This window comes from Carettochelys insculpta, chromosome 4 (genome assembly GCF_033958435.1).
Source record: "Carettochelys insculpta isolate YL-2023 chromosome 4, ASM3395843v1, whole genome shotgun sequence".
NCBI classification, from domain to species: domain Eukaryota; kingdom Metazoa; phylum Chordata; order Testudines; family Carettochelyidae; genus Carettochelys; species Carettochelys insculpta.
The window spans coordinates 30715771-30743449 of record NC_134140.1 but is presented as its reverse complement, the minus strand read 5'-3'; the positions used below and the strand labels follow the sequence as shown (position 1 = coordinate 30743449).

The 27679-nt window shown below is 44.2% G+C and overlaps 1 protein-coding gene across 1 annotated transcript in view; it reads left to right on the top strand.

Moving 5' to 3' along the window:
* The first annotated feature begins 2782 nt into the window (after window positions 1-2782).
* FAM184B (family with sequence similarity 184 member B) overlaps window positions 2783-27679 on the top strand; it is a 67491-nt gene continuing 42594 nt past the window's right edge. The window contains exon 1 of the mRNA XM_074992538.1: window positions 2783-2917. Within this exon, the coding sequence (XP_074848639.1) occupies window positions 2783-2917 (135 nt within the window). The remainder of the gene's footprint in view (window positions 2918-27679) is intronic.

Sequence of the window (27679 nt, the reverse complement as noted above, 5' to 3'; positions counted from 1 at the left end):
GTCAAGTATGTGGGGACAGTGAGTTCCTGTGCTCATCCCCAATCTATGAACAGGTCTCCTAACATCCGGTCCTTGTAAGCCATTAAGTCCATGATGTATGTAGCCACACAATATATAAATCAAACTCTCAATGTGTGTATATATGTAACATTTTGGCACTACACTTCCCATAAAATAGAGGGTTCCCCCCCTCCACTAGCCTCTCTTTCCATCTGTCTCTATTTTTTATACTGTCTGGCTGTGGCCACCCTAATCCCTCCTTTTGGAGGGGCTATGTTAATGTGGCACTTTGGAATATGCTAATAAGGTGCTGCCATGAATACGCAGCACCTCATAAGCATAATGGGGCCACACACACTTTGAAACTGCTGGTTTCGAAATGCATGCCGCCTGTGTAGCGGGGGGCCTTTCAAAACAGCCACCTGATTTTGAAAGCCCCTTTTCCCCAAACCAGATGGGAAGAAGGGCTTTTTGAAATCAGGAGCCGTTCTGAAAGGCCCCTGGTTATACAGGTGGTGTGCATTTTGAAACCGGCAGTTTCGACGTGTGTGTGGCTGGTATTATGCTAATGAGGGGCTCCATGTTTCTGGCAACACCTTATTAGCATATTCCAAAGTGCCACATTACTATAGCTCCTCTGAAAGGAGGGGCTACTGTGGCCACAGCCTCTGCGATTAACTTTGTTTCTTAACTTTCCTCCTTCTCTGTATCTCCCAATAAAAATAATTTTTCCAATTTTTTTTCTTCTTGTCTCCTGCTCCCACAATGAGGTCAGTTTCACTCAGCCTTCCTCTTATAGCTTTTTTCTCCTTTCAACAGCCCAGAGGCCTCCCTCACCCCCTCCATTAGGGTCCCAGCTCTTTGAGGTTTTGGCTTCCCATTCTGTCTCCAGCCTCAGGAGTTAGTGTGATTTTCCTTCACCCTGGGTTATCCTCCTTTGCTTCCAGGTGACCTCTGTCTTCTCCCTGCATTTCCACTTAACTGGGGCTGACTTTCCCCCTGCTCTTTATTCACCGTCCACCCCTTAGGTGAGGTCTCCCCTTCCCCACCGCCCACTAACTGCAGTCCCTTGTATCCTTTCCCCGGGGGGAAGCAGTTGACACTCTTACACAGGCAAGGAGCAGCACAGTGTCCCCTGCTGGCAGACACAGCCATTTGGGAGAGGATGAGTCCCTGACCATGGGCCTGCTGCCTCCACTCTTGGAATCTTTTGCACTGGCTGTGGTTGAAAGCACACTGCAAAGTCTGGAGTCTCTCCCTGTTTGCCTTTTCACCCTTCTCTCTTGCTTTTCTTCTCCCTTCCCTCTCCACACCTCCTTTAAAAAAAAACACTTCCTTTTGCATTCTTAGCATCCCCTCACCTAAGAGGACTGTATTTCCATTTGCCAAATACAGGACACCTGGTAAAATTGCTTGGATTTAAGTGAGTTCACTGGCAATCAACCAGAACTCTGCAGTACAAATGTTCATAATAACATTAAGTTGACTGAGCGCCCATTGAAAGGACAGACTGCATTATTATAAGAAAAACAGGCAAAACGTTAAAATATGTATCTTTACAATGAAGCGGTATTGCTCTTCAGAAGTCCCTGCTTGCCCTCATCTTGCTGTCCTCCACAGTCTGGGCTGATGGTGTGAGAACTGATAAGGTGAAGGGGAGCTGCAGGAGCCAGGGCAGAAGGTGTGTGTGGGAGGGCTCTGGCTGCCTGCTGTGTAAAAGAGTCCCCACACCAGATCAACATATGGGACAATCTGCCCATTTTAATAAAAGAGTTGGGATGCCCACCAAGGAGCTGAAATAAGCTACAGACCCTTAAAATGGGACAGATGGTCATCCTACCCTCATCTTCACACAGTCCTTTCCTCCTCTCCCCAGCCCCTTCTCAATCTTGTCCCCTTCCTAGCCGAGTTAACCTTTTTTGAGGCTTTGTCTTCCTTTCATAGCCCCTTTCCCCTGCCTTTTCTGGGTCTCTTGTGGACCCAGAAGCTTAAGTACGCTGCAGGGGAGGCCTGGCCGCAGTAAAAGGCACTTGGAACCTAATCACTTGTGCCTCCCCTGCAACTTTTCCTGCGTGTGGAGAGTTTCCTGCACTTGATGCACCCAAACGGATCAATTCTATGAGCAGGGGAGCCACTGCTTGAGTTTTTTCCCCCTAAACTTGCTTAACTCTCGTCCCAATGCTCCCTGGCTGCCAGGGGTTACTCCATCCCACGTGGGAGTGGAGGAGCAGACTGAAACTGACAAGATTCTTCAAGTACTTTGCCGCCGCACTAGGGCGATGAGCAATAAAGCCACAGAGCTTCCAGTAAGGCGCCAAAGGCACCCGCCCACGCCCCCTGCCAGCCGCGGGCAGCCCCAAGAAAGTGGTGCGATTTAATATGGTGCAGACCGCCGCTGTATCTCGAGCAATGTCTGTGCTGCTGGCTGCCTCAGCCTCTCCTCTGGGGAATCGGTAGCATCCAGCCAGTGGCATCTTCTCGTGGCGGAAGCTCAACCATTAGGAGAGAAAGAAAGAAGAAAAAAATCGTGAGCAGGAGGAGCACATGCTGCCTGCCTCCTCGCTGGGTGTTTGCTGAAGGATCGGGCATCTGAACAGAAACCAGAGGGGCAGCAGCTCTGGCTGTTCTGGTTAGGGGCTGAAGTTCCTCCAGTGCTACTGGGTTGTGTGTGCTTAATACACGGGGAAAGGGGGCGTCCGAATTGCAGCACTCGCAGCAAACACACACGCGCACACACACACACACACCCTGGGTTTAGCGAGATTAAAACAGTTCGCGTCTGATGGCCTCTGGCATAAACAAGATCCATCAGCCCGGAACTTGCAATGAGGCTGAAGCCGCTCACAGCTGCTCGAGGGAGGAATGCAACCAGGAACTCCACCTGCAAATGTGCAAGAAGATCGCCCAGCTCACCAAGGTAAATCCCGCTGCTCAGCGCCTTCCCAGCGAGGGGTGCTTGGAAATTTCCTCTCGCGAGGAGTCCCCAAAGGCAGAGGAAAGAGGTTTGGTTAATCTCACAAGGAAACCCCCGGGGAGGCGGGAATCTGTGGGCAGAAACTTCACTGCCGAACGCTTTCCCCAGGGGGCTCCAAAGCAGCCTCCGCAGAGTGCCTGTGCCGCCTACCCGCCAGCTGCGCTCTCAGCATGCCCTAGTGAGCTGGGACGCTCAGAAGTTGGGTAGGGTGGACGGCTTTAATCTCAAATCTAAGGAGCAGAGTTTGTTTGCCTTTTCCTGGTTTTGAAGTCACGTTGCCTACAGATCTCATAACTTTGCCGTGTGGAATGTATTACTCCTCATCACCTCTGCTGCATGTATGCAAAATAAAAAACAAACCAGCAGTCCTGTAGCAATTCATTAGGTGATGAGCTTTCGTGGGGCAGACCCATTTCTTCAGATCATAGCCTCATCGAGTCTATTCTGGTATGGCTGTGATCTGAAGAAGTGGGTCTGTCCCACGAAAGCTCGTCACCTAATAAATCTTTTTGTTATTCTCTAAAGTGCTACAGGACAGCTGGTTTGTTTTGATGGAATACAGACTAACATGACTGTCTCTCTGTCCCTATTCAATCATGTATCCCATATGTTTATGAAAGTCAAAAATAGGTTCAATTACGTTAGCAAAGGATAGGTTCTGGGCATGAGAGGGGAATCAGCTACCTCACTGGGCTCTTACCTCTTTAAGTAGAGCTTGTCAGTTCATCCTACACAAATAAATCAGTGGTCTAGCTTGGCTACTTCCTACAGCATGTAGGAAATTTTTAAAAGCCTCCCTGGCAGTAGTAATAAGTCCCTCTTGCAGCTCCTCCAGAACCTCCTGCTGAGGTTTTGGCTGCACTTCTCCCCGCACCGTCTGATCCTGGCACACCCCATCCACGGCCTCACAAAGTTGTAGGACCTCCTCATCAGCCTCCTCCTGGCCATGGCCAAGGTGGCCATCTATAAGACCAGGGAGAGGAGGCTGGCCAAGGGGAGGGGGAATGCGACTGTGGGGCCTACTTCTGTTCCACCATCCGCTCACAAATCTGAGCAGAGTTCCTCTAGGCAGCGTCCGCTGGCTGCCTCGACACTTTCAAGGAGCAGTGGGCATTGTCCAGGGCTCTCTGCTCAGTATCCCCAACCGGCTCCCTTGTTTTAGCCCTTTGACCCCAACACCCATTCCTGTTCTTTCTTTAGTTGTGCCCCGTATTCATTTGGGAACCATGCTATTTTAATAGATTCCCCCTTTTAAGGGGGACCTTTTAGTTGTGGATGGGCTGCTCCCACTGACTCCCTTGGTTATCCCAATAGGGGCAGTAGTAGTAAGTGTCCTGCAAGCTGTTTGTACACTGTACCTGGGTCAATGAAGGGGTGGGGCGGGGGAGACTTTCAGCACAGGTTCATGTGCTTTACTTCTATCTATTTGCAAACTCAACACAATCTATGGAGACATACTGCACATCCTCCATTAAGCTATCTAATAACCTCCGCTCCCTTCATTATTAATTGAGAAGTACTGGCTTCAGCTGAAATTACCCCATGTACAAATTTAGTATGAAGATAAAACAGTAGGAAATCATTAGAATATAATATTCTCTGGGCTCTTTGTGATTTCTTCTCTCATCTCTAAATAATGACAAATACTGAGGGTGTGTTGTATGTATGCTGTCCATACAGATAAACAGAAGAGTTTTGTGTTTGAGCACGTGTACAGTAATGGTTAGTTCTAACTTATTCTATAGACACACATGAATGCATGTTTTTGCACATGAATACACATTTTGATCCTGCAGTAAACTTAAACTACTCATCCACATATTTTCTTACTTGGGAGGCACTCAGACACAAACAGGATAGGGCTCATATAAGAACCTAAGCATAATCAGCATGTAAGGTTAGGTCTTGTTTAATCATGTTAATTTTTTCATGTAACCCGGACATCATTGCTCCTTAGCCCCATGACTACACGGGAACAAAAGGTGACTAAAAAGAGGTATTGAAATGGCCCCTCCTTTTCTACTTACTGGTTCAGCCACTGTCATTGGTGCACTTCACTGGTTGAAGACTGAAACTAGCAGCAACTTCTTACACCTACTCTAGTTTACTGTTCCATAGAACACCCAGCTGGGTGTGCTGAAGTAGTTGATTCTGTAAGGATATTATTGAAAGTTAATTTGTAAGTTCTGTCCTTTTTCAATTTGAAAAAACAATAGTAAGGTTATTAGTTATTAATTTTATTTTTTTAAAGTAAGAATTGATTGTTTACAGCACCAGTATTTCATAGGCTCACTAACTCAATGTTTCAGTAGTAACAGAGAGGTAGCCCTGTTAGTCTGTACTCCAAAAAAACAAAGTAGCAGAAATGTAGCACTTTAAAGACTAACAAAATGATTTGTTTGGTGATGAGCTTTCCTGGGACAGACCCACTTCTTCAGATCAATTTCATTTCCAATACAGACTGACATTTATAAGTACAGAGGACCAAAAAGAACAAAATTGCAATAAAAACTGACAATTTATTGCAATTTTTTATCTTTTTGGTCCTTTGTATTTATAAATGTCAGTCTGTATTGGAAATGAAATTGATCTGAAGAAGTGGGTCTGTCCCAGGAAAGCTCATCACCAAACAAATCATTTTGTTAGTCTTTAAAGTGCTGCATTTCTGCTGCTTTGTTTCAATGTTTCAGGTGATCCTTCCAGATCAGGCCTGAGGCATATTGTGCAGCAGAGTGGTAAAACATACTGCTGAAACTCGCTCTAGATAAATAGAGGTTTTCATTCTCTTAAGGGTTTTAGCATACTGCCTTCCACAAGCATTAAAATCCTATCAATTTAAAGCATCTCTAATTTCAAATAAGTGTTGAGAGAAAATCTTTTTTTTTCTGTTCCAAAGTACAACAATGATATTTTTGTAAAGGTTTTCTCTGGATTAGGAAAAAAAAATCTGGTGGAAGTTCTTGATTATTGTGTGTGAAAGTATGAAGCCCTCTCACCACTGAAGCCATTAGCTAGTGATATGCAAGGCCCTTCAGAGCTCCTTTGCAGTTCTGGAACTATATTCATGGGAAGGTAGGTTGGGTTGATTTCTTTGCCTTTAGGATTCATCCACTGGCTGCTGCTACCTCATCCTAAACTGAGATGATTTATCCCTTGATCACATAAAAATACTTCTGATGACTAAATGCATTCTACTATAAGGTGTAGTCCTTACGTGGTTTTTTGCTGCAATGAGATGATTGTTAAGGCTGTACCTGCACAGATATCATTGCAGGATTGGTGCTGAAGTCTCTTGCCATTTTGTTTTTTAAATTGTTAATAAAGCAATGCTAGATTAAACAAAAAAAACTCAAGCAAACCCTACCCTTCATAAAAAGGCTAACTTTTCAAAACATGGCCTCAGAATTTCAGTAGGCAATGTCTCCTATGTGATTCAGAGACCAGAGTGAGGCCTGATTAAAAATGTGGCTTCTGTTTGGAAACGGTGCCAAGTAGGTCAGATTTTGGCCTACTGACTAAAAAGGTGCTACTTTGACTGATCCTCTTCTGAACAAATTCCAATCTGGAAAATTACCTTATGGTACATTTCCCCTTCAATTTCAACTGGCAATAGTATTAATCTCCACCTCTAACCTGAAACTAATGTATAATGTTGCAATATGTGGTTAAAGAGTGGCCATCTTCTATCCCAGGGGTGTCAATGTTCAGAGATGATAGAGGGTTGCCAACTGTGACTGAAGCTATTGCAAGAGACCTTTTTTCCAACATGATGTAATGTCTTTAACTTAAAATACCTTATTAAAATCTCCAGGACTGCTTTCAGTAATCATGGAGAGATTGATGCCAATTCAGAGAGACTCCAAGCCAATTCTGCAGGGTTGGCACAGGTAACAGTAGAGATGGGGGAAAATAAAATGTTTGTGTTCTGGGGCTGAAGTCCTGATTCCAGCTCCTCCAGCACCTAGGAGATTTTGCTTGAATATTTTCTCACAACTTCTAATTCATGTGTACCCTATCCGTGGCCCCATAAAGTCACATGACCTCCTCACCAACCTTCTTGCACTGGCAAAGAAGACCATCCATCCCATGAGGAGAAGGAAGCTGTAGGGAGTGTTCCCAGTCCCTGATCCAATCACATCTCCAAACAGACTGTCCCCAGGCAGTGTTCACTGATGTCTTAGACATCTTTGGGGAACTGTGAACACAGCCGGGGGTCTCTGCTAAGTGTCCCCTTCTGGCTCCCTCATTTTTGAACTTCTGACCTAGCTCCCATTCCTGATTTCACTTTTGATGTCCCATGCACTAACTTGAGGGCTGGACCTACCAGCTGACCCCCACCCCCATTTAGATGGACCTTTTAATCTTTAAATAGGGGGCTAAACCCCAGTCTCATACTTGCAAATAGTATCACTGCTAATTCTGCTCACGAGGGAAATTATGGCATAACTTTTGTGTTTTAATGTAAGTGCATTTTATCCCATTCCACATCTTTTTGCATGGAAGGGGCTGTGATTGGCTGGCTGTACATAGCTTGTAAAGCATAGAAAAAGCCTTTGGGATGAAAGATGCAATATAAATGTCAGGTAGCATTAGCAGTGCTTATTAATAACTATCTGCAAGTGATGTAAAAGAACATCAGTTTTGCTGTGTGAAGATGACTAATTTAATTCTGAACACTGCATAATGGAGTCATATGAGTTTGATGTACCAAAATCTAGAGAGTTTGCAAGCCAGCCCAGCTTACAGCATAGACCAGGGTTGGGTAATAATTTTTGATCATGACGAAGCCACTCCATGATTTTGGTAAGTAGTCAAGGGTGCAGGGTCTGACTGGAGGTTGGGTGCAGAAGGGAGCTTGGGGTAGGGGACTGGGATGCAGGAGAGAGTAGGGAGGTCTGAGGTAGTTTGGGTGATGGAGGGGGTTGTAATCTGGGGCAGGGGCTTGGGAGGCAGAATCTGGGAGCTGGTAAGGGTTCAGGAGAGGCTTCTGGCCTGGGGAAGCAGTGGACGAGCAGAGTCTGAGAGGGAGTTGTGACCTGGGGCAGGAGGGCGCAGAGCATTTGTGGTGACCTGCGGCTGGGAGTTGGGAGAGAAGAGGCTGGAGTGCCAGAAGCAGGCTCTGGCCAGGAGGCTCTTACTAGGTGGCTCCCAGCCAGGAGCCCTCTGAGGCAGGCTGTCTGCCTGCTGCAGCCCCTGCTGCAGTAAAGTCTGCTCCATGTGGCTTCCTGCTCCAGGCTAAGGGAAGGGTAAGGCTATGTGCACAGCTTTCATCCCTCAGCAAAATCTCTGAGCTCCTATTGGCCAGAAAACAGCCAATGGGAGCTGAAATATTTTTTGCTGTGAGAGTAGGGGCAGCACCCGAAGCCTCCCTTTCTTGCTAGGTCCAGAGCAGAGAGCTACATGGAGCAGAAAGCTGCTTAAAGCAGCATGGGGCAGCCACACACTGCTTTAATGGGCTTTTTGCTGTGTACCTGAGGTCCCAGTGGGGCAGTCTGTGAGTCACCTCCAACCCGTGTTTTCAGTACATCAGTGCGCTCAAATTTTAAATAACTCATAACCCCAGCTTACTTTCTCAGTTGTTGAGACGTTAACTGGCCCTTCATCTTTCTATGCTTAATATATTCCTGGGATGTGAAAAACTCTCCCTGTTCAGTCCAACACCAACAGGGTGGCAAGCAACGGGCACTGGTAGGCTACGTTTACATTACAGCAATATTTCGAAAGAAGTTCTTCGGGAAGATCTCTTCTGAAGAAAACTTCTTGGGAAAGGTCATGTCCACACACAAAAAAGTAGATCGAAAGATCGATCTGCTCTTTTGATAGAGAGCATCCACTCATCTCCTGGTCTTTCGAAAGAACAGGCAAAGAGTTGAAAAATCTGGTGCCCTGAGGACTGCTCTTTTGAAAAAAGGGCCTGCAGAGCATCTGCACATGCTGCTTTTCAAAAGAAGCTCTTGAAAGGAGGCATTCTTCCTGATCCGGGGGCAGAAGAGGGCTTCCAGAAGGCAAGCCATGTTCTGTTGATTCTGGATTGAAAGAGCACATTTTGCGTGTAGACGCTCTGCATGTTCTTTTGAAAGAGGGATGGATTTTCCAAAAGAACTTGCTAGTGTAGATGCAGCCATGTTGTATAAAGTATGTGCCCCAGGTTTGTGTCTAAAAAAGGGGAGGGATAAACAACATTTGTTTTTGTTTCATTGCAATACACTACTGGCTTGGTAGACTTTTAGCAAATAAAATTTTCATGATGAGATCCATATTTTTCTGTGGCGCTGAAACTTGTCCCCAAGTTAGCCAAGGTCACAACCCTTGTGGCAAACTACATCCAAGCTTCAAGTGGACTTGGGGAGATCTATGGTTCGGTGAACACTAGGTAAACCTAGAACAAGGTTACATCAGCAGCTTCAGCTGGTTTTACTGCGAGTTTGAGTTCTGAAAACACAACACAGAATACATGAACTCACAAAGTTCATGTTGTAAAATGGAAACCGCCAGCTTTCATAAAGCTGTAGTAATGCTTGACTGATCCAAAGCCACATTCTGCTCTCAGATACAGTAAACTCGTGTCCAGCATTCTATCATCTGGAACTCTCAAATAATCGGCATTTTAACCATAAGTAAATTTTAGTTATGTTTTCCATAACTACAGTATAGTGAAAGTAAATACGGATACATACAGCAAATACAGCATACATTTACTACTGTTGTTGGTAAACAAAGCACTCTGCATACAGTTTTGTTTGTTTCTTGCTGTCTCTTCAGCATTATGCATTGCTAGGTATATCTATCTATTGTCCAGAAAATTTGAATATCTGGCAACCTCCTGGTTCCAGAGCTGCTAGATATAAAAGAGTGTAATGCACATATCTATGCAACCCCAATGGATTGAACTCAATAAGGATTTAAAAACAATGGACTTTCATGACTGTACGTGAGTGCAGAATTTCATCAGCTATATATTAATTATTAAACTTAACTTTCCGTATTGGATCCAGTCTAGTGAGAATAATACTAGAGCCCTAGCTTACTGTACGTATTGTGCTTGCCAATTCTTTGTATTACTTTTCTGTATTGAAATAATGTACAATTTACAATGAAATAGCAATTTTCATTTACAAATTTGGGCCCAATCCTGAGAAATGTACTCACAACTGCAGCTGTCTCCAAAATGAATTACAGGTGCTCAGCACTTCTCAAGATTGTCCCTTCATTTCAGACAACTTGAGAAATGCAAATGAACTTTCAGAGAACAACAGTGAGAGAAATGAATTAACTTTCATTTAAAAGGAGATTCTGACATGGCTGGCAAATACTAGGCATTCTGCAGAGAGCCATTGCACATAAACTTCTCCTCACAGCCATGCCAGTGGGTCTCAGTCTGTTCCAGGTTTTCGTCTCTGGAGCAGAGCCTGGCAGGCGTAAGATACCCTACTAAATAGTACGCAATGATATTTCAGGTGAGCAAAAAGCCATTTGTAAGGCGAGTCTCAGCTCGGTGCCTTAACCATAAGATGGTTCTTTCATCCTTCTGAATTTCCCAGGTGTGGAACTCCTGGAGGCTGATGGTGGGATGTTCTCAGTGGAGATTGTCTGCCACACTGGAACTTACTTCCCCCAGGAATCCATCTGACCCTAGTGATTTTTAGGCAATTGTGCAAGATGTGCTTTGGTTTTGGGTTTAGTGTTCAGTTGTGTGGATTGTGCTAGTAAAGAAAATGTTGTGCGTATTGAAGTTAGTGTGGGGGCTGGTCACACGCTTAAATGTAATAATACACTTTTCTGAATGGCGCTTTTACTTTGCATTCCCTTCATTGCCACCCTACGTCAGTTGAAAAGGAGCATTAGGGTATGCCTACAGTACAAGCATTGGTGAGACAAGTGCGGAGAATCCATGGGAAGCAGGTGGACTCCCCGCTTCAGTCACCCAACCTGACTCCTTCTGCCTGCGTCCCTGTCCCCTGCCTGGCAGAGATCCAAGTGTCCCTGTGCCACAGATGTATCCCCAAGCTCTCCCTGGCATCCTCTGCACGGACAGGGCTGCTGACAGAAATGCTAGGCCCTTGGGCAAAGTGGGGGGAGCTAGTTCTGGATCCCCAGAAAGGGCGAGCCTCAAGCACGTAGGGCAGGACTGAAGTTTAGCCTGGCCCATACCACCCAAGCTCCAGCTGCAATTTAGCGGCAGGGAGCCCTGGGCCCTTTTAAATTGCCAGGTGCTGGGGATGCTGCCCCTTTTGTCCCCCACCACACTTCTTGGCAGCCCTGCCTGCAGCTGGAGGAGGCCCCAGGTCAGTCCAAGCTATTCCCGCAGGCCCAAGACTGAGCTCCAGCTGCTGAATGGGAAACACACTGTTGCACATCTCCCCTCTCAAGACCTACACTACCCAGCTGGAAACACAGGAAGCTGAGTAGGAGATACCACCTCTTAGCCACCCCAGAACCAGCATGGCTCATAATAATAAGCAAAATCTTCCAGTGGAAGCCCACTCCCAGCCTGTGCAAACTGCAAAAACCCACAACCTGGCATCTGGTGGCAATGGCTATATCAGAGGGAAGCTAAGCCTGTCATGGCCTGTTCTACCCACAGCCTATGGAGCAATGCAGCTATGCTGCTGTGGCTCTGTACTGGAGAGGGTTCCATTTGTTGGAAGTATCGGAGGGGTAGTCGTGTTAGTCTGGATCTGTAACAGCAACGAAGGGTCATGTGGCACCTTATAGACGAACAGAAGAGTTTTCAGTATGAGTTTCTGTGACCAGCATCTGATGAAGTGAGTCTGTGCTCACAAAAGCTCATGCTCAAAACTTTTCTGTTAGTCTATAAGGTGCCACAGGACCCTTTGTTGCTATTTGTTGGAAGGTGTATTTCAGGGCTGTCAAGCGATTAAAAATTTATTCATGATTAATTTTGCTGTTAAATAATAATAGAATACCATTTATTTAAACATTATTGGATGTTTTCTGCATTTGCCAGTATATTGAGTTGAATTACAGCACAGACTACAATGTGTACAGTGCTCACTTTGTTTGATTTCAAATGTTTGCACTGTAAAAAAAAGAAGAAATAGTTATTTTAGTCACCTAATACTATACTGAAATCACCTTACATGACATTTGAACTTACAAATGTAGAATTATATAAAAGAACTGGATTCAAAAATAAATGTGTTGCAATTTTAGCACTTTCAAGACCACTCATTCCTACTTTTTATTCAGCCAAATGGTCAGACAAACAGGTCTGAGTACATTGTAACAGCTTTTTGTTTACATTGTCACCTGAAGGTAAGGACAGACACATGCGTGGTACTGTTGTAGTTGGTGTTGCGAAATATTTACTTGCCAGATGCACTAAAGATTCATATGCCCCTTCCTTCCTCAATCACAGTTCCAGAGAACAACCACCCAGGTTGATGATTGGGTCTTCTCAGTAACACTGCAAAGCAGTGCAGACTGGCACATTTTCATTTTCATCATCTATATCGAATGCCAGCAGCAGAAGATTGATTTTTCTGATGGGGCTTTTGGCTCTGTAGTTTGCACATTCCTCTTTTAAGACCACTGACAGCATGTTCTACACCTTGTCCCTCTCACCTTGCGTTGAGTACTGTAGCTATCTTCAGAAATCTCTCATTGGTACCTAGTTTGCATTTTGTCAAATCTGCACTGAAAGAGTTCTTCAAATGAACATTTGCTGGGTCATCATCCAAGACTACTATAACATGTAATATCTGGCATAATGTGGGTAAAACAGACTAGGACACATACAATTCTGCCCCAAGGAGTCACTAATTTAATTAGTCACTAGTTTAATTAGTCACTAATTAAATTAAACACACTATTTTTTTAATGAGTGTCATCAGCATAGAAGCATCTCCTCTGGAATGGTGGCCAAAGCATGAAGGAGCATATAAGCATTTTGCATGTTTGGCATGTAAATTGCAATATCAGCTACAAAAGCACCATGCAAACACCTCACTTTCAGGTGACATTGGAGATAAGAAGTTGGAAGTATGATCTCCCATAAAAGTAAACAACTTGTTTCTCTTAGCAATGGCTAAACAAGGAGAAGGACTGAGTGGACTTGGGGGCACTAAAGTGTTACATTGTTTTGTTTTTGTGTGCAGTTATGTAGTAAAAAACTACTTTGGTAAGTTGCACTTTCACGAGGAAGAGATTGCACTAGAGTACTTAAAAATAATAAGAACAATATTTTTGGCAGTTAGTGTTTGTGTCTTTAGTTACTTCGTCTTCTCATTTTTTCTTGGCCAGTCTTCCTGTACTTTTACATTTGACTTGCCAGAATTTATGTTCCTTTTCATTTTCCTCAATAGGATTTTACTACCAGTTTTTAAAATGATGCCTTTTTGCTTTTAACTTCTCCTTTCACTCCGCTGTTCATCCATCATGACATTTATTCGTTCTTGCCAACTACACTGTTTGCAGACAACTTTTAATAAATGGGATATAAATGCTGATTTACAATATAAATTTGGACCAAATTCAAGCTACTATTTCAAGTCCCCTTATTTAATGTTTTATCTGAAACGTCTTGCCTTTTGCTTGTAATGTAAGCACAGATTAAAAAGTCGAAAAGCTTAAAAATAAATGAGCCATTAAATGCATGAGAGAAATGGCAAGTATGAGCTTTAGTTTCAATAACTCTTTTCTCACTCTAACTTTTAGCTTTGGATCCCATACATAAGTACCACATTCAGTGACTTTATAAATTGTACACCTCGAACACCCATTTATTCAAGCAGTATTATAGCTGCTAGGGTTGAAGCATTACAGTCAGAACACAAAATAGGGTCTGAGTTAGGAGTTGTCACAGTACCCATTAGCCTTACTTCCTTAAGGCATTACTTTCTCATGTAATCCTTTCACTGCAGTGGACCGTACTATGTGTCCAGAACTGAGGTATAAATAAGTCACAAAATATTTCTTTTTATCTAAGAAAGCGAGGGTCTACACAATCTATGGGAAAAAGAGAGGGCCTATGCCCCCTCCAAAATAAGCAATTGAACAGATAGACTGTATGCAATATTATTGTACTATAAACATGTATTGAGTAAGGTGTCATAACTAGTGACATGCTGGTTCTGCATATGATTGAGTGGAGTAGGGACAGATAGTGCATGAAGAGTTATGTCTATGTGCTGGACATGTGTCCCTAAAATATGTTTTAGAAAGCTTCTCCCAGGACCTAGACATAGGGATGTTGGTATGCCTCTGTGCCCAATGTAAGTGAATAAGGTGATGCCAGAGATAATAGGAGTTACGTTTAGAGTTAAGTGTGAGAAGACAACAGAAAGAGACAAACAGATAGGGAAACAAACTTTGCCTGGGGATGGCCTTCATAAGAAAATACATGTCAGATTGTTACTGGACTAATGAAAAGGCCAGAGAATCCCTTAGTTATTCATCACAGAGGGGACATCACAATCTGGTTCTGTGTGTTGAATCATCCTTCTGGAAGGGCTGGAGTTGCTGGTAGCTTGATATAAATGAAAGAGCTGTATAGGCAAAAATTGTAGCTTGCTAAAAAGTTAAGTTTTGGATGCTGGCAATGCAATCTGTTTTATTAGGGGGGAAGAGAGGTTGTAACCATGTTCTGTTCATCTCACCTTAGTATCACTTTAATCTGAAATAGTATCAGAGAGGTAGCCGTGTTAGTCTGCGCTCCAACAAAACAAAGCAGCAGAATGTACTTTAATCTGGAGTTTGCTGGCAAGGCAGACATATCTGTGTAGTTGGGAATTGTCACACAGTTTAAGCTCCCACAAAGGTCTCTCTTGCTGAGGTAGAGAGCTATAATGATGTCTTATAGCTGTGGGTGCCCCAGGAGAGTATCACAACATCCATAGAGCTGGTATAGCTGGGTGTATAGTAATACTGTAAGTATATCAATAGTGGGTTAGATAATGACCTTGTGTTACCATTCTAAAGCTGTTTCTATGAAAGGAAGAAAGTATGGATTTTCACATTAGCGAGTTAACACATCCAGCTACGTCAGGATACAACTATTACCCTGGTATTGTCTTAATAGCTACGTCTACACGGGGATGCTACATCGAAATAGCTTATTTCAATGTAGTGAAATCGAAATAAGCTATTTCGATGAATAGCGTCTACACGTCCTCCAGGGCTGGTGCCATCGACGTTCAACGTCGACGTTGGGCAGCACTACATCGAAGTAGTTGCTGCAGGGGAGCGTCTACACACCAAAGCGGCCCACATCGAAATAAGGGTTCCAGGAACAGCTGCAGACAGGGTCACAGGGCGGACTAGCGCTTCCAGGGCAACAGCAAGCCGCTCCCTTAAAGGGCCCCTCCCAGACACACTTGCACTAAACAGCACAAGATCCACAGAGCTGACAACTGGTTGCAGACCCTGTGCCTGCAGCATGGATCCCCAGCTGCAGCAGCAGCAGCCAGAAGCCCTGGGCTAAGGGCTGCTGCACGCGGTGACCACAGAGCCCTGCAGGGGCTGGAGAGAGCGTCTCTCAACCCCTCAGCTGATGGCCGCCATGGTGGACCCCACTATTTCGACGTTGCAGGATGCGGATCGTCTATACTTGCCCTACTTCAACATTCAACGTCGAAGTAGGGCGCTATTCCCATCTCCTGTTCGGGATAGCGACTTCGACGTCTCGCCGCCTTACATCGATTTCAACTTCGAAATAGCGCTCACCACGTGTAGACGTGGCGGGTGCTGTTTCGAAGTTGGCATGGCTACTTCGAAGTAGCTGGCTCATGTAGACGCAGCTAATAAGATTACATCCTTCCTTAGATAACTCAATTTAGATAATTTGAGTTGAGAACACACCTTTTTTTTGGAATGAAGACAAAACCTCCTAAGGTCTGCACTTTGTCTGATTGAGCCCAAAGACCATTAAACACAGAGCTAACTTTAAGCAAGTGCATTGTTCCATTAAGTCAACCCATCTGTTCACATGCTTAAATCTAAGAATTTGCCTATGGGCTTTTCAGACTTAAGACCCAGCAGAGGACCACATGTATGATTGTATCTGTAACGAAAGTGGAATCTCCCCTGGTCACTGGAAACTTATTAACTCTGCTGTCTCCAAAGAGATAAAATGCATGGCAGCCTGACTGAGGATACACTCTTTATCACAGTGATCTCCAAACTTTTTAATTCAAGCCTCATTACCTGGTTTGTACCCTCTCCCAGAAGGGCCATGTCTACACTAGCACGTTCTTTCAAAATATTTTTCAAAAGAAGGGGCTCTTCCAAAATGTCCAGCAAAGTGCTACACAAAACATGTGTTCTTTTGAAATTAAACTGAAAAAATGCATCATTCTTTTTGAAAGCGTTCTTCCACTCCCATTTCAGGAAGAGCACCATCTTTCAAAAGAAAATGTGTGGAGATGCTCCGCGGTCCCTTTTTTATCAAAAGAGCAGTCCTCATGGCTCCTGATTTTTCTGTCCCTGGTCTGTTCTTTCGAAAGAGTGGGGGCTGTGTGGAAACTCTTTTTCAAAAGAAGTTCTTTCAGAAAAGATCTTCTAGAAGGACTTCTTTCAAAAGATCACCGTAGGGTAGATGTAGCCAAGTTGGGAAAGGAGATGTAGGGTAAGGGAAGATGTGATTTGCGGGGGAGGAGGGAGTGGGGTAGGACTGGGGAGGGCAAGCCATGCGCCAAGGGTGGGATATTGAGTGGGGCAGGACAGAAGAGGGGCAGTTCTCACAGCAAGATGGGTAAGCCCCGGCACCCCTTTCACCAGAGCTGACCTTCAGTGCTTCTCCAGTCTCCGGCTGCAGCTACTGTTCTTCCTGCTCCCTCCATGGTGGAGACTAGTAACAGCAAATGGCTGGACTTTTAGTTTCTAGGTGCCTGGGATAGGGGACAGGGTTAGAACAGAACTGTAGGAGGAGGGTAGAGGAGGGCTAAGTGGCACTCCCCATCTCCTGGGGGCTGGCTCAGGCCTGCTGTGCCCCCAGATGTTCCTTTGCACTTCCCAGGAGGTGAGTCCCACAAATTGGGGATGGCTGCTTTTCCTTAACTTAGTAAGTCCCTGGAAGAGATGCTAACACATCTGTTTGCTGATACATTTCTAGCCAGGACAATCTTTCTTTTAATCGTTCATCCTGTGCTTGCTCATGTTCATGCAAAACGAGGAGCAGTGGTCTCAAGTTATGGAGCTGGAGGTGTATTGAGGAACACTATTTAACTAAGAGGGTGGTGAAGCATTGGAATGTGTTACCTAGAAAGGTGGTGGAATCTCATTCCCTGGAGGTTTTTAAGTCCCGGCTTGACAAAGTCCTGGCTGGGATGACTTAGGGTTGATCCTGCTTTGGGCAAGGGCCTGGACTCAATGTCCTCTTGAGGTCTCTTCCAGTCCTCAGATTCTATGATTCTGCGCTATATACACCTAAATCAACTCATGTTTATTTGCAAAACAAGACAAATTGCATAAACAAGTGATTGTAGGAAGAAAGGCAACCAGGAGACTATTTGGTACCCATCTTTTATTTCAATTTTTAAAAATTGAAAAAGAGCCTTCATTTATGGCCTCAGAATTCTGTATCCCCACTGCTCATCTGCTTTTGGTTTTTCATAGATGTACTCCAGGTGAAAGTTATTTCTTCTCTTTGCCTCTTAAATTACCCCTCAGTGTCCCAGAAATAACTACAAAAGTGTAGGCTAGAGAAATTTTCCGTTTCAATTATCTTTGGAATGTGTGATGCATGTTTGGTTTGTGGCTTGTTTGGTTTTGGACAGTGAGTTAGTTACTTAATTGTGACATCTAAAAGAGACCTATAAACATTAGTTTTGTACCCAGAAAGTGTTTTGCATTTATCTGTGGTCATGAAGGGAATTACCACTCAAACTGATGAGTAGATATGATAGTAATGGTGAAAAGGGACAGCCTCCAATTTAGTTGGCAGCGTCTACTTTTTCAGCACAGCCTAGGACTGCCCCCGTGCTGCTCCACGTTGGCCATTGACCTCAGTGAGGTTTCCATGGGTGTGAGAGAGCCTGCTGAAAGATAGACTGGAGCCTGACTGGGATAGCATCTTAGGAACAGAGCCATGTCTTTCCCATTGATTTTATGATTATTTCGCACGTGTTCCCTTTATGTTAATTTCTTCTGGGCTCCAAATATGGAATAGTCCATTTATGCTGCTACCTTTGAAGTGTAGGGCATTGGCTCTGAACCAGCCAGGGTAATATATGTGTTGCTGATAATGAGTGGAAGAAAAAGACAAGATTTGAGGGTCGCCCCCAGTGTCTTCCTCTTGTGCTGAAAAGAGTCTCAGAGCAAACACTAAATCCTCTTTCAGTTGTTCTCATGGGATACTTCTAAAATGCTTTCAGACCATCTCACATAAGCTATTGATCTTTGGGAAAATTCCCACAGAAGTACTTAAAATCTCCAATATCCCTATAAATCCTCTGGCATTTATAGTATCCATTTGCCCACAAAGCTGTTTTAGCTAACATATGGGAAATGGAATTTTCTTGGATTTAGACTGTTTATTTCCATGTCCTTTCCTAATACTCCGGTTCATGTTTGGTTTTAAAGTTGTTATAAGTGAATTTTCAGCATAGAGATGTAGTCATCCATTCTTCAATAGTAATAAAGAGAAATGCAAGGCATTATTGCCATGCTGTGCATTGACATGTGAGTCATTTATAGAGAATAGGAATGTATCTTTCTAACTACTGAGTAGTGTCTATCCCAGAGGCAAGACCATTGTTATACTTCAAATATATGAGCTAATGCATCTCAGTAAGCAGTTCTCAGCATAGAAAGAGAAAGAGAATTTATCTGCCAGATTATTAATAGTGGGGAATCATTGCTATGTGTTAATATTTAGCTACAAAGAGACAGATTTTTAAAAGGTAGGTACCTAGGTAATTTGAAAATTCCACTAGATGTCTGTCTTTCACTTAAGATACCTAAATACCTTTTAAAAATCTAGCTGTAAATAAATGTAACGGAATACAGTAGTGTATTCCAGAAAAACTCAACAAACCATCAAATACCTTTTTAGGACTATATTCTTCTCATTCTCCTTTACAAAAAGAAGAATCCTAATTTTAAATACTGTTCGAATAGGATTTGGGGAATTTGATAAACAGCCTGGAGTTCTTTTATAGTTAACAGATTTAAAGGCATTGTTAATTATGAATATTTAGTCATTCTTTAGCCAAAATTTTGCCCAGCCAAGTTGGCTACTTCTTTAGGAAACAAAGGATGCTGAAAAAATATGGTATATTGGAAAGTGGTTTAAAATGATAAGCAGTCGTTTTAAATTAGGATTGTTATTCTTGTAGGATTGTTGTGAAGCCTATAGGAATTAATTAATCTTTAATTAAAGATTATTTCATGTGTGGAAGCCTCAAGGAATGAATCCAACCAAAATTGGTAACCTTTTAAATGTGAAGGATTTTCTAATCCTGCTTGCAGGTTAGAAAGCTCTCAGGGAAACAATATGATTGGTGTCATCTGCATCAGCCAACAGACAGGCAGCCTGCAAAGAGCCGTTAAAGGAAAGTGAAGTGAGTTGTACCTCACTACCTTAGGGAGCAGCCTGTTTCATCTCTCAGTATTTTTGGGTTCATGTGTGTTTTCCTTCTGAATTCTAAGAGATAAAGCAGTGTTGTGTTGCAGTCTTCCAGCAAGAAGATTCATGTTTTTATCTAAAATTTATTAGGATGTGAACATAATATAAAATAAGTAGCTTGCTGTTGCACTCACCTTTAATACAGAGATGGGGCCTCTGGCGACTATAGATCCCAGGTAGGTACGTTTCATCTTAATTTAAATGAAAGAATCTGGTTTGGTTTAGTCAGACCCTGACACTCTCATAAGTGTAGACTTTTTGGTGGAGGAATTTTTTAAAACTCAGGAAAATCCCTTAGAGATCTGTAGATCTTGCTATAGAAGAAAATAATTTTCCGGGCAAGCATATATTTCCCTGATCACTATCCCTCCAAGGTAGTAACTAGGCAACACTCTGCCGGTGTAGATCAGAACACCGCCAGAGGAGCTGACCCTCAATGTCTTGTTCTCTCTTTCTCTCATTTTCTTTGATACAGCAGGGGAGTAGTTTTTCTTTTCTTTCCCTCAGAGCTTACAGTGCATTGATGCAGAAATTGGAAGAGCTTCTCTTAAGGTCCCTGAACATTTTTAATGAGATCATCATTAGTTATGTAGGGAATTCATAAGTTAGCTGAAGTGGATCTTTAATTTTGATGAATAAAACCATCTTTGCAATGCAATATTAAAAAAAAATCTGTCCTATTGTTTCTTTGGATTAAACAGCCATTTAGAAAACCAGAATTTAGATTAAAGCTTTAATCTAAACTCCATCCCCTTGAAAATAATTCCCATTTCTTTTCAGACAGTTTACAAATCTTTCATAGATTGCTATCAGTGATATTTAAATGAGCTGGTTTTACATTAGACATGCTGTGTAAGTTGCTTGTGAATGCTGGAAGTACAGTTCATTAAAGTCAGTCTGTAATATTACAGAAATCAAAGTCCCTACAGAGTAAGATACCCCAACCAGAAAACTTCAAAACCCCCAGAAAACAGTAGAAATTAGGCATGATGCCCAACATTTCATATTAATGAAAGTTACCTTCATCTAAAATGTTCTGTTACTTTCCCAATATTTCATCTTAAAAACAAAATTCCAACGAGAAATGCATTCAGATTTGTCACACCTGGGCTATGTCTGCGCTAGCCCCAAACTTCGAAATGGCCACGCAAATGGCCATTTTGAAGTTTACTATAGTGCTGAAATGCATATTCAGCACCTCATTAGCATGTGGGCAGCCGCGGCACTTCGAAATTGACACTCCTTGCCGCCGCGTGGCTCGTCCCGACGGGGCTCCTTTTCAAAAGGACCCCGCCTACTTCGAAGTCCCCTTATTCCCATGAGCTGATGGGAATAAGGGGACTTCAAAGTAGGCGGGGTCCTTTCGAAAAGGAGCCCCGTCAGGACGAGACACACGGTGGCGAGGCGTGTCAATTTCAAAGTGCCGCGGCCGCCCGCATGCTAATGAGGCTCTGAATATGTATTTCAGCGCTTCATTAGTAAACTTCAAAATGGCCATTTGAATGGCATTTCGAAGTTTTTGGCTAGTGTAGACACAGCCCTGTATATAAATGGGGATGATAAAGAAGTGAGTAGCTTCTTATTTAGATGATAATAGCCACAAGGCCACTGTCCTTTTAGCATTCAAGATCCTTCTCAGCCACTTGTTTCTGCTGTGGTTCTAACAAGAAACTAACCCAGAAACTAACCAAGACCTGTCTCTGGAATTTCCACCATGTGCATCTGATGAAGCGGGTCTTTGCCCACAAAAACTTATGCTTATTCCTCTTTCAAAAGAGGCATGCAAATGAGGGAAATAATGCAAATCAGGCACAAATTTGCATAATTGACACCTCGTTTGCATATTCTTATTTCAAAATAGTGGGGTTTACTTTCAAAAGAGCAGTGTCTACACTGGGTTTCTTCTTTCGAAAGAAGCTATTTTGAAATAAGAATATGAAAATGAGGTGCCGGGTATGCAAATTTGCACCTCATTTGCATTTTTATTTCCCTCATTTACATAACTCTTTTGAAAGAGGAATGCAAGTGTAGACACAGCCTTGGTGTATAAGGTATCACAGGACTCCCCATTGTTTTTGCAAGTACAGACTAACACAGCTATCCCTTTGATACTTGTAACCAAGAATTAGGCTATGTCTATGCTAGACATAAAAGTCAACTGCAGATATGCTATTTTAGCTAAAAATTGACGTATCTTTGCTCAACTAACTTGTCTGTCTTAACAGGGGAAGGCTGACGGGAGAGTTTCTTCCTTTGACCTCACCTCCTGCAGGGAGCATAGGAGTTTACTTTGACCCCAGAGAGCTCAGTTTTGCGCAGGAGCAGAATCAAACCCCAGAAGATCAACCCTCAGTGGGTTGATAGTCCATGGTACTGTAGATTAGCCCTTAATTGCAATGCTGATGGGTGATTTGGGGTGATTATTATATTGTATCTGGGAAGGAAACACTATATTAGCTAAGTAAAGTGGCCTTCACTCAACTTTTCCCTGCTCTCCCTGTGTTCACTTTTTCAGGCCTCCATCATGCAGACAACTACATGTGATTAACATTGTGTGCTGTGCACACGAACTGAATTCAGTAGGATTGTTTGTGTGTAAAAATCTGACTCCCACAGATAAGCATTTGCAAGATCACATCACAGAAGCTTAGTCGTAAACCCTGGGGGCAGAGGCTCTGCTTTCGGTAGGGTTTGTTGGTCCCTGAAGAATCCTCAAAGTTCACAGCAGGATGGAGACTAAGCAGTGGGCTTTGGCATTGTAATGCTTATCTAAAGGATTGGAGGGGGTCTCCAAAGGGGATGGGTTGATTTATGAAATGTGTCTGTACAGATTTTTAGTGCAACCGCACAAGGTGGAAAAGGGGGATAGAAGTGAGTGTGGAGACAATGGAAGAATGTGAATGAAGACCATGCCAAGACTGCCATAAAGGAAAAAAACTGTAAGTAGGAAGATAGATTGACAGAGAAAGCTGAGAGTGGATGGACAGAGGTACTGTCCCATTCATAATTACTCTAAAATGACATGGAGGTGGAGAATTTAAATGAGACAATACCCTTCTTGAAAGTTTTGGTGAAGAGACAGGGAAAGAGGAATGCAGAGAAGGGAGGAAAATGGGAAGAAGAGAAAGGGGGGGATCACTTTTAAAACAAATTTAGTGTAACAAAAGTCTCACTGAGGACTAGCCATCTGCATCGATATCATACTCAAGGAGTCTCTGTTAATTTGTTTCACAGGGTGGGCTAGTTCCTTTAAAGGAGTCTGGATTCACCTGTGCCTGATTTTCCTCTCAGAGTAAGTGACTGAGGAGACACGCCTGCTGAGAGTTATAAAGGTGGAGGGATCGCACTGTGGTGAAGGGATCAGAGCTATGAGGAAGAGCTGTATAGTGAGAGGAAGTCCAGCAATGGGGCATCTGATGAAAGGAAACTGGTGGGGCTATATAGGGTTGCACCTTGCTGAGAAAATTCTTAGGTAACTTGTGAGGGTCCCCTGTGGGACTTTTAATTAAGATTCCGATTTCTTGAGGTTTAATTACTGAAATTCAGAATAAGGTTGAGAAATGGAGGGGGTCATTCATTACAGATTAACTGAAACTGGAGTAAACAATGGAAAAGGTGGACCCCTTGGAATGTCCCCAGTCACTTCTCTTACCCACCCACCCACCCACCCACCCACACACACACACACACACACACACACACACACTGTCCAAACACATTCTGTGAACCATTCACTCCAGGGCTGTGTCTACAGTTACAAAAAACTATGAAATGGCCATGCTAATGGCCAAATCGAAGAAGAATAATGAGGTGCTGAATATTCATCATACTCAATATTCAGCTGATAGGAATAAGGGGACTTTGATGTTGGCAGAGTCCTTTTGAAAAGAACCCCCATGTAGACGAGCCATGGGAAAGTGAACTGCAGCACTGGCTTGAGGCATGCTAATGAGGCGCTGAATATTCATTTCAGCGCCTCATTAGTATTCTTCGATTTGGCCATTAGGATGGCCATTTCAAAGCTTTTTGTAAGTGTAGACATAGCTCAGGAGACATGGCTACCCCAGTTGGGCTAAAAGGAGCCCATGGAGCTGAGTCTGAAAGAGGGGATGTCACAGCATTTCTAGCCTTACTTCTGTGCTGCCTTCAGCCATACCATGCCATCCTCATTTCTGTGCTGCCGCTGCTGCTGCTGGTAGCTATGCCTTTGGTGCTGGGCTCCTGGCCAGCAGCCACCATTCTCCAGCTGCCCAGCACTGCCTCCAGCGGCAATGCGGAAGTAAGAGGAGCAATATTGCAATCCCCACAACACTAATCTTGCAACCAACCCACAACAGCTTGTTCTGTCAGGACTTCTTTAATTATAACCCTGTGCAATTTCAGATTTAAATAGCTAAAATCATGAGATTTGCTGTTTTAAAAATCCTGGGACTGTGAAATTAATCAAAATGGACTGTGAATTGGGTAGGGCTCTAGCCATGGTGTGCTGCTTATGTACACATTACAGAAAATGCTTTGCTCTTACAATGAAACAAAGCAGACTCTTTCGATTTTGGTCTAATTCCAGATGATGAAAGAGTCTATTTTGTATCTATTACACCCATCAGTTCAATTAAATTATTCTGCAAAATAATTACTTTCTGACTTTGGTGACCATATTTTTACTTAGGACTTAGCTTGTTAAATATGTTGAAACTCAGTTTAATTAACCACAGTAATTACTAGAGCAAAGATGAGGAAATATATTTCATTTAATTAATAGAAGAGCTGCTTTTCCCTCTACTTTCATAATACTTTAGTTACTGCCAAATGAATTCAAATGAGTTTGGATAAGGACACCGCCACATGAATGGAAACCTGGCTCCAGAAAGTTAAACCAAAGGTAATTGTAGTGAGCCGCTGTGGCCTTCCCCCGACTCAGAGGAGGCTGCTCAGAGGCCCTGGTGGGTGGGCCCTGAGCCGGAACACTGGTGCCCCACCCCTCAGAGGGTGGGGCCTAAAGCCAGAAGGGCCAGGGGCGGGGCTTGGGGCCCATTAACTGCTGGGCCGCCGTGCTGGGAGGAGGCTCCTGGGCGCCAGGGGCAGTGAGTCCGCCACTGCCTGGCCTGTCGGCACGAGCTACCCGCCAGCTGCCCAGACCAGCCTGGGCAGCTACAGATACGGATGCCCCAGGGGACCTACCCGGATTTCCTGCATGTACCAGGTCCCTCACGCTGGTGGAGGGCCCCCTTCCCGGAGGGCCCGCCAGGCCCAGACAGCCAGCCTGGGGCTAGGCACCCAGAGGCCCTGGAAGCAGCCAACCCCAGAGTCCGGCCGGACCCCTGCAGTGCAGAGGCCCCCGATTGCCTTGGACCCACCGTGCTGCCGCCGCCAGACTACCCCAACGACGTGGGGATGTCGGACTGGCTGGAGCCCCCGAAGGCAGAAGACTTCAAGGGGACCTACCCCCCAACCAGGATGACTGGGACCCTACCCAGATGGAGGTGGAGGTAGGAAGTGGCCCAGGGGACGCTTCACTGGAACCCATGGCGGTGTGTTGCAGCCTGGATCCCCACAGCCAAGGTTGGGTGTAAGCAATCCACAGGGCCCCGGGCCAGGTCGCAGTGGAGTGGGGGGCCTGCAACCCCTTACCCCCTCTCTGGCGGGGTAGACCCTCGCCGTGCTAAAGCCAACCCCGCATAGGGGAGAGCCAACGCTGTAGCTGCTGCCCCGCCCCGAACTGAGGGCTGGGCTTTCCCCCAAACTCTGTAACTGCTGCCCCACCCTGAACTGAAGGCGGGGTTTTTCCCCAAACGCTGCAGCCTTACCTGTCACCGGGCCCTGCCACAAGGGCTGGGCCATCTGAACTACTTGCAGGCTGCATGCTGCCTTGCCTTGAGGGAAGGGCGAGGCTTCGGTGCCGCCCCGCCCAGGCCAGAGGCAGCCTCCCCAGCTGGGGCCGACCACCAGCCGGTTCCTTAAAGCAGCCTGAGCCCGGGTTCCACTAGGACTGTGGGCAAGCAAGCTGTGGTAGCCCGTGCTGCCCAGCAAGGGACGCTGTCGTAGCACAGGCTTCTACAGTAATGATAAACAGCTGCTTATAAGATGTGTAGAGGTGGATGCCATGGGGATCCTCCCTTATTTAACACCTTAATTATATGGAAATGAGAGTAAACATGTTAAAAAAAAGTCAGAGGTGCTACTAGGTCAAGTGGAAATGCAAACAGAGAAGGGAAGAGAAATAAAACAAAGGGAACTACAGAGGGGGAAATATGGACAGAAAGCAACAGAACTAGATTCATCTTGACAAATTGCCCAGTAGCACATATAAAAAACCTTGTCCAAAATGCAGCTGGAAAACAATCTGGGGGAAAGGAAGCAAAAAAACTTCTCCACAGTAGTTTGTGTGGGAATCCTGCACTGGCACAGGTATTGACAGGACAGCTAATAGGTCTCTGATGTGTGTCCAGTTCCTGTCTTGCTTTAAATGGTGGGATGGACTCCATAAACTCTACAGGCTTGTGTACACTAGCGCCTGCTTCGAAGGGAGCATGGTAAGGAGGGTGTTGGGAGATTATTAATGAAGTGCTGCGCTGCATATGCAACACTTCATTAAGCTAATTCTGCCCCCCTCCCCCCGGCAACTTCAAAGTGTTAAACTTCGAAGTGCCAGCTCTCGGGTAGCTGCGGCTCACCTGCCGGTACTTTAAAGTGCCTGGGCAACTTCAAAGTCCCTTTACTCCTCAAAATCTTGAGGAGTAAAGGGATTTAGAAGTTGCCCAGGCACTTTGAAGTACTGGCAAGTTAGCTGAGGCTACTTGTGAGCTGGCACTTCGAAGTTTAACACTTTGAAGTTGCCGGGGGGAGGGGGGGAGAATTAGCTTAATGAAGTGTTGCATATGCAGCGCAGCACTTCATTAATAATCTCCCGACACCCTCCTTACCATGCTCCCTTCGAAGTAGGCGCTAGTGTAGACAAGCCCTACAAGAAGTGGCTGCACTCTAATCAGGCTAAATCCTCAGTGCACAGAAGACCCAGGAGTGAACCATGGAGAGGAGGTGTGTAAAGTACTTGAGCTTCCTGCCCCTGAGAAAACAAAGCAGCAGTCCTGTAGCATTTTAAAGGATAACAAACTAATGTATTAGGGGATGAGCTTTTGTGGGACAGACCCACTTCTTCAGATCTGGAAATTCTGATGAAAGTAAACTATCACAATGAGGATTTAACAGAAATAAAAAAATGAAATGAAAACTGACAAATCACCTACACAGGACAGAAGGAAAGGGGGGCGAAGAGTGGGGAAAAGGGGGAAGAAAGACTCTTGCAGTACGTAATTATTAACTGACTTGCCTGAGATCACTACGAATATCAAAGATGGGGGAACTGCCCTTGTAATGTATAAGGTGATTGCTGTCTCTACTGACACAAATTTAACATTAGGAATCTGAATACACATAAACCCGTCCGTGAGCATTTCAATAGAGCAGGCCATAGCTTTAAAAACCTGAAATCTGCATCCTAAAACAAAGAGACTTTAATACCAAATTACAGAGGTAGACATCTGAATAGGAGTTTATTCTCAATTTTGACACTTTGTGTCTAGGTCTCAATAGAGATAGCAATTACCTTACTCATTACAAGGACTGTTCCCCCATCTTTGATATTTGTAGTGATCTCACGTAAGTCACTTAATAGACATTTGCAGTAAGTAATTTTCTTCCCCTTCTTCCCCACACTTTGCCCCTGCTTCTGTCCCATATAGCTGATTTGTCAGTTTTCATTCCATTTTTTTCTATCTTTCTGTTAAATCCTCATTGTGACAGTTTACTTTCATCAGAATTTCCAGATTTGGAGAAGCTGGTCCACCTCATGAAAGCTCATCACCTAATAATTTATTGTGTTAGTCTTTGACATGCTGCTGGACTGTTGTTTTGTTTTGTGAAGATACAGACTAAACCGCCTGCCTCTCTGAGAAGTCATCCATCCATCCTGATCTTTCCTGTACGTCGGGTAGTGGCCCTCAAACTTCTGTACTGGTGACCCCTTTCACATCAAGCCTCTGGGTGTGACCACCCCCACCCCTTATAAATTAAAAACACATTTTATCTACTCAGTGCCATTGTAAATGCCGGATGCGAAG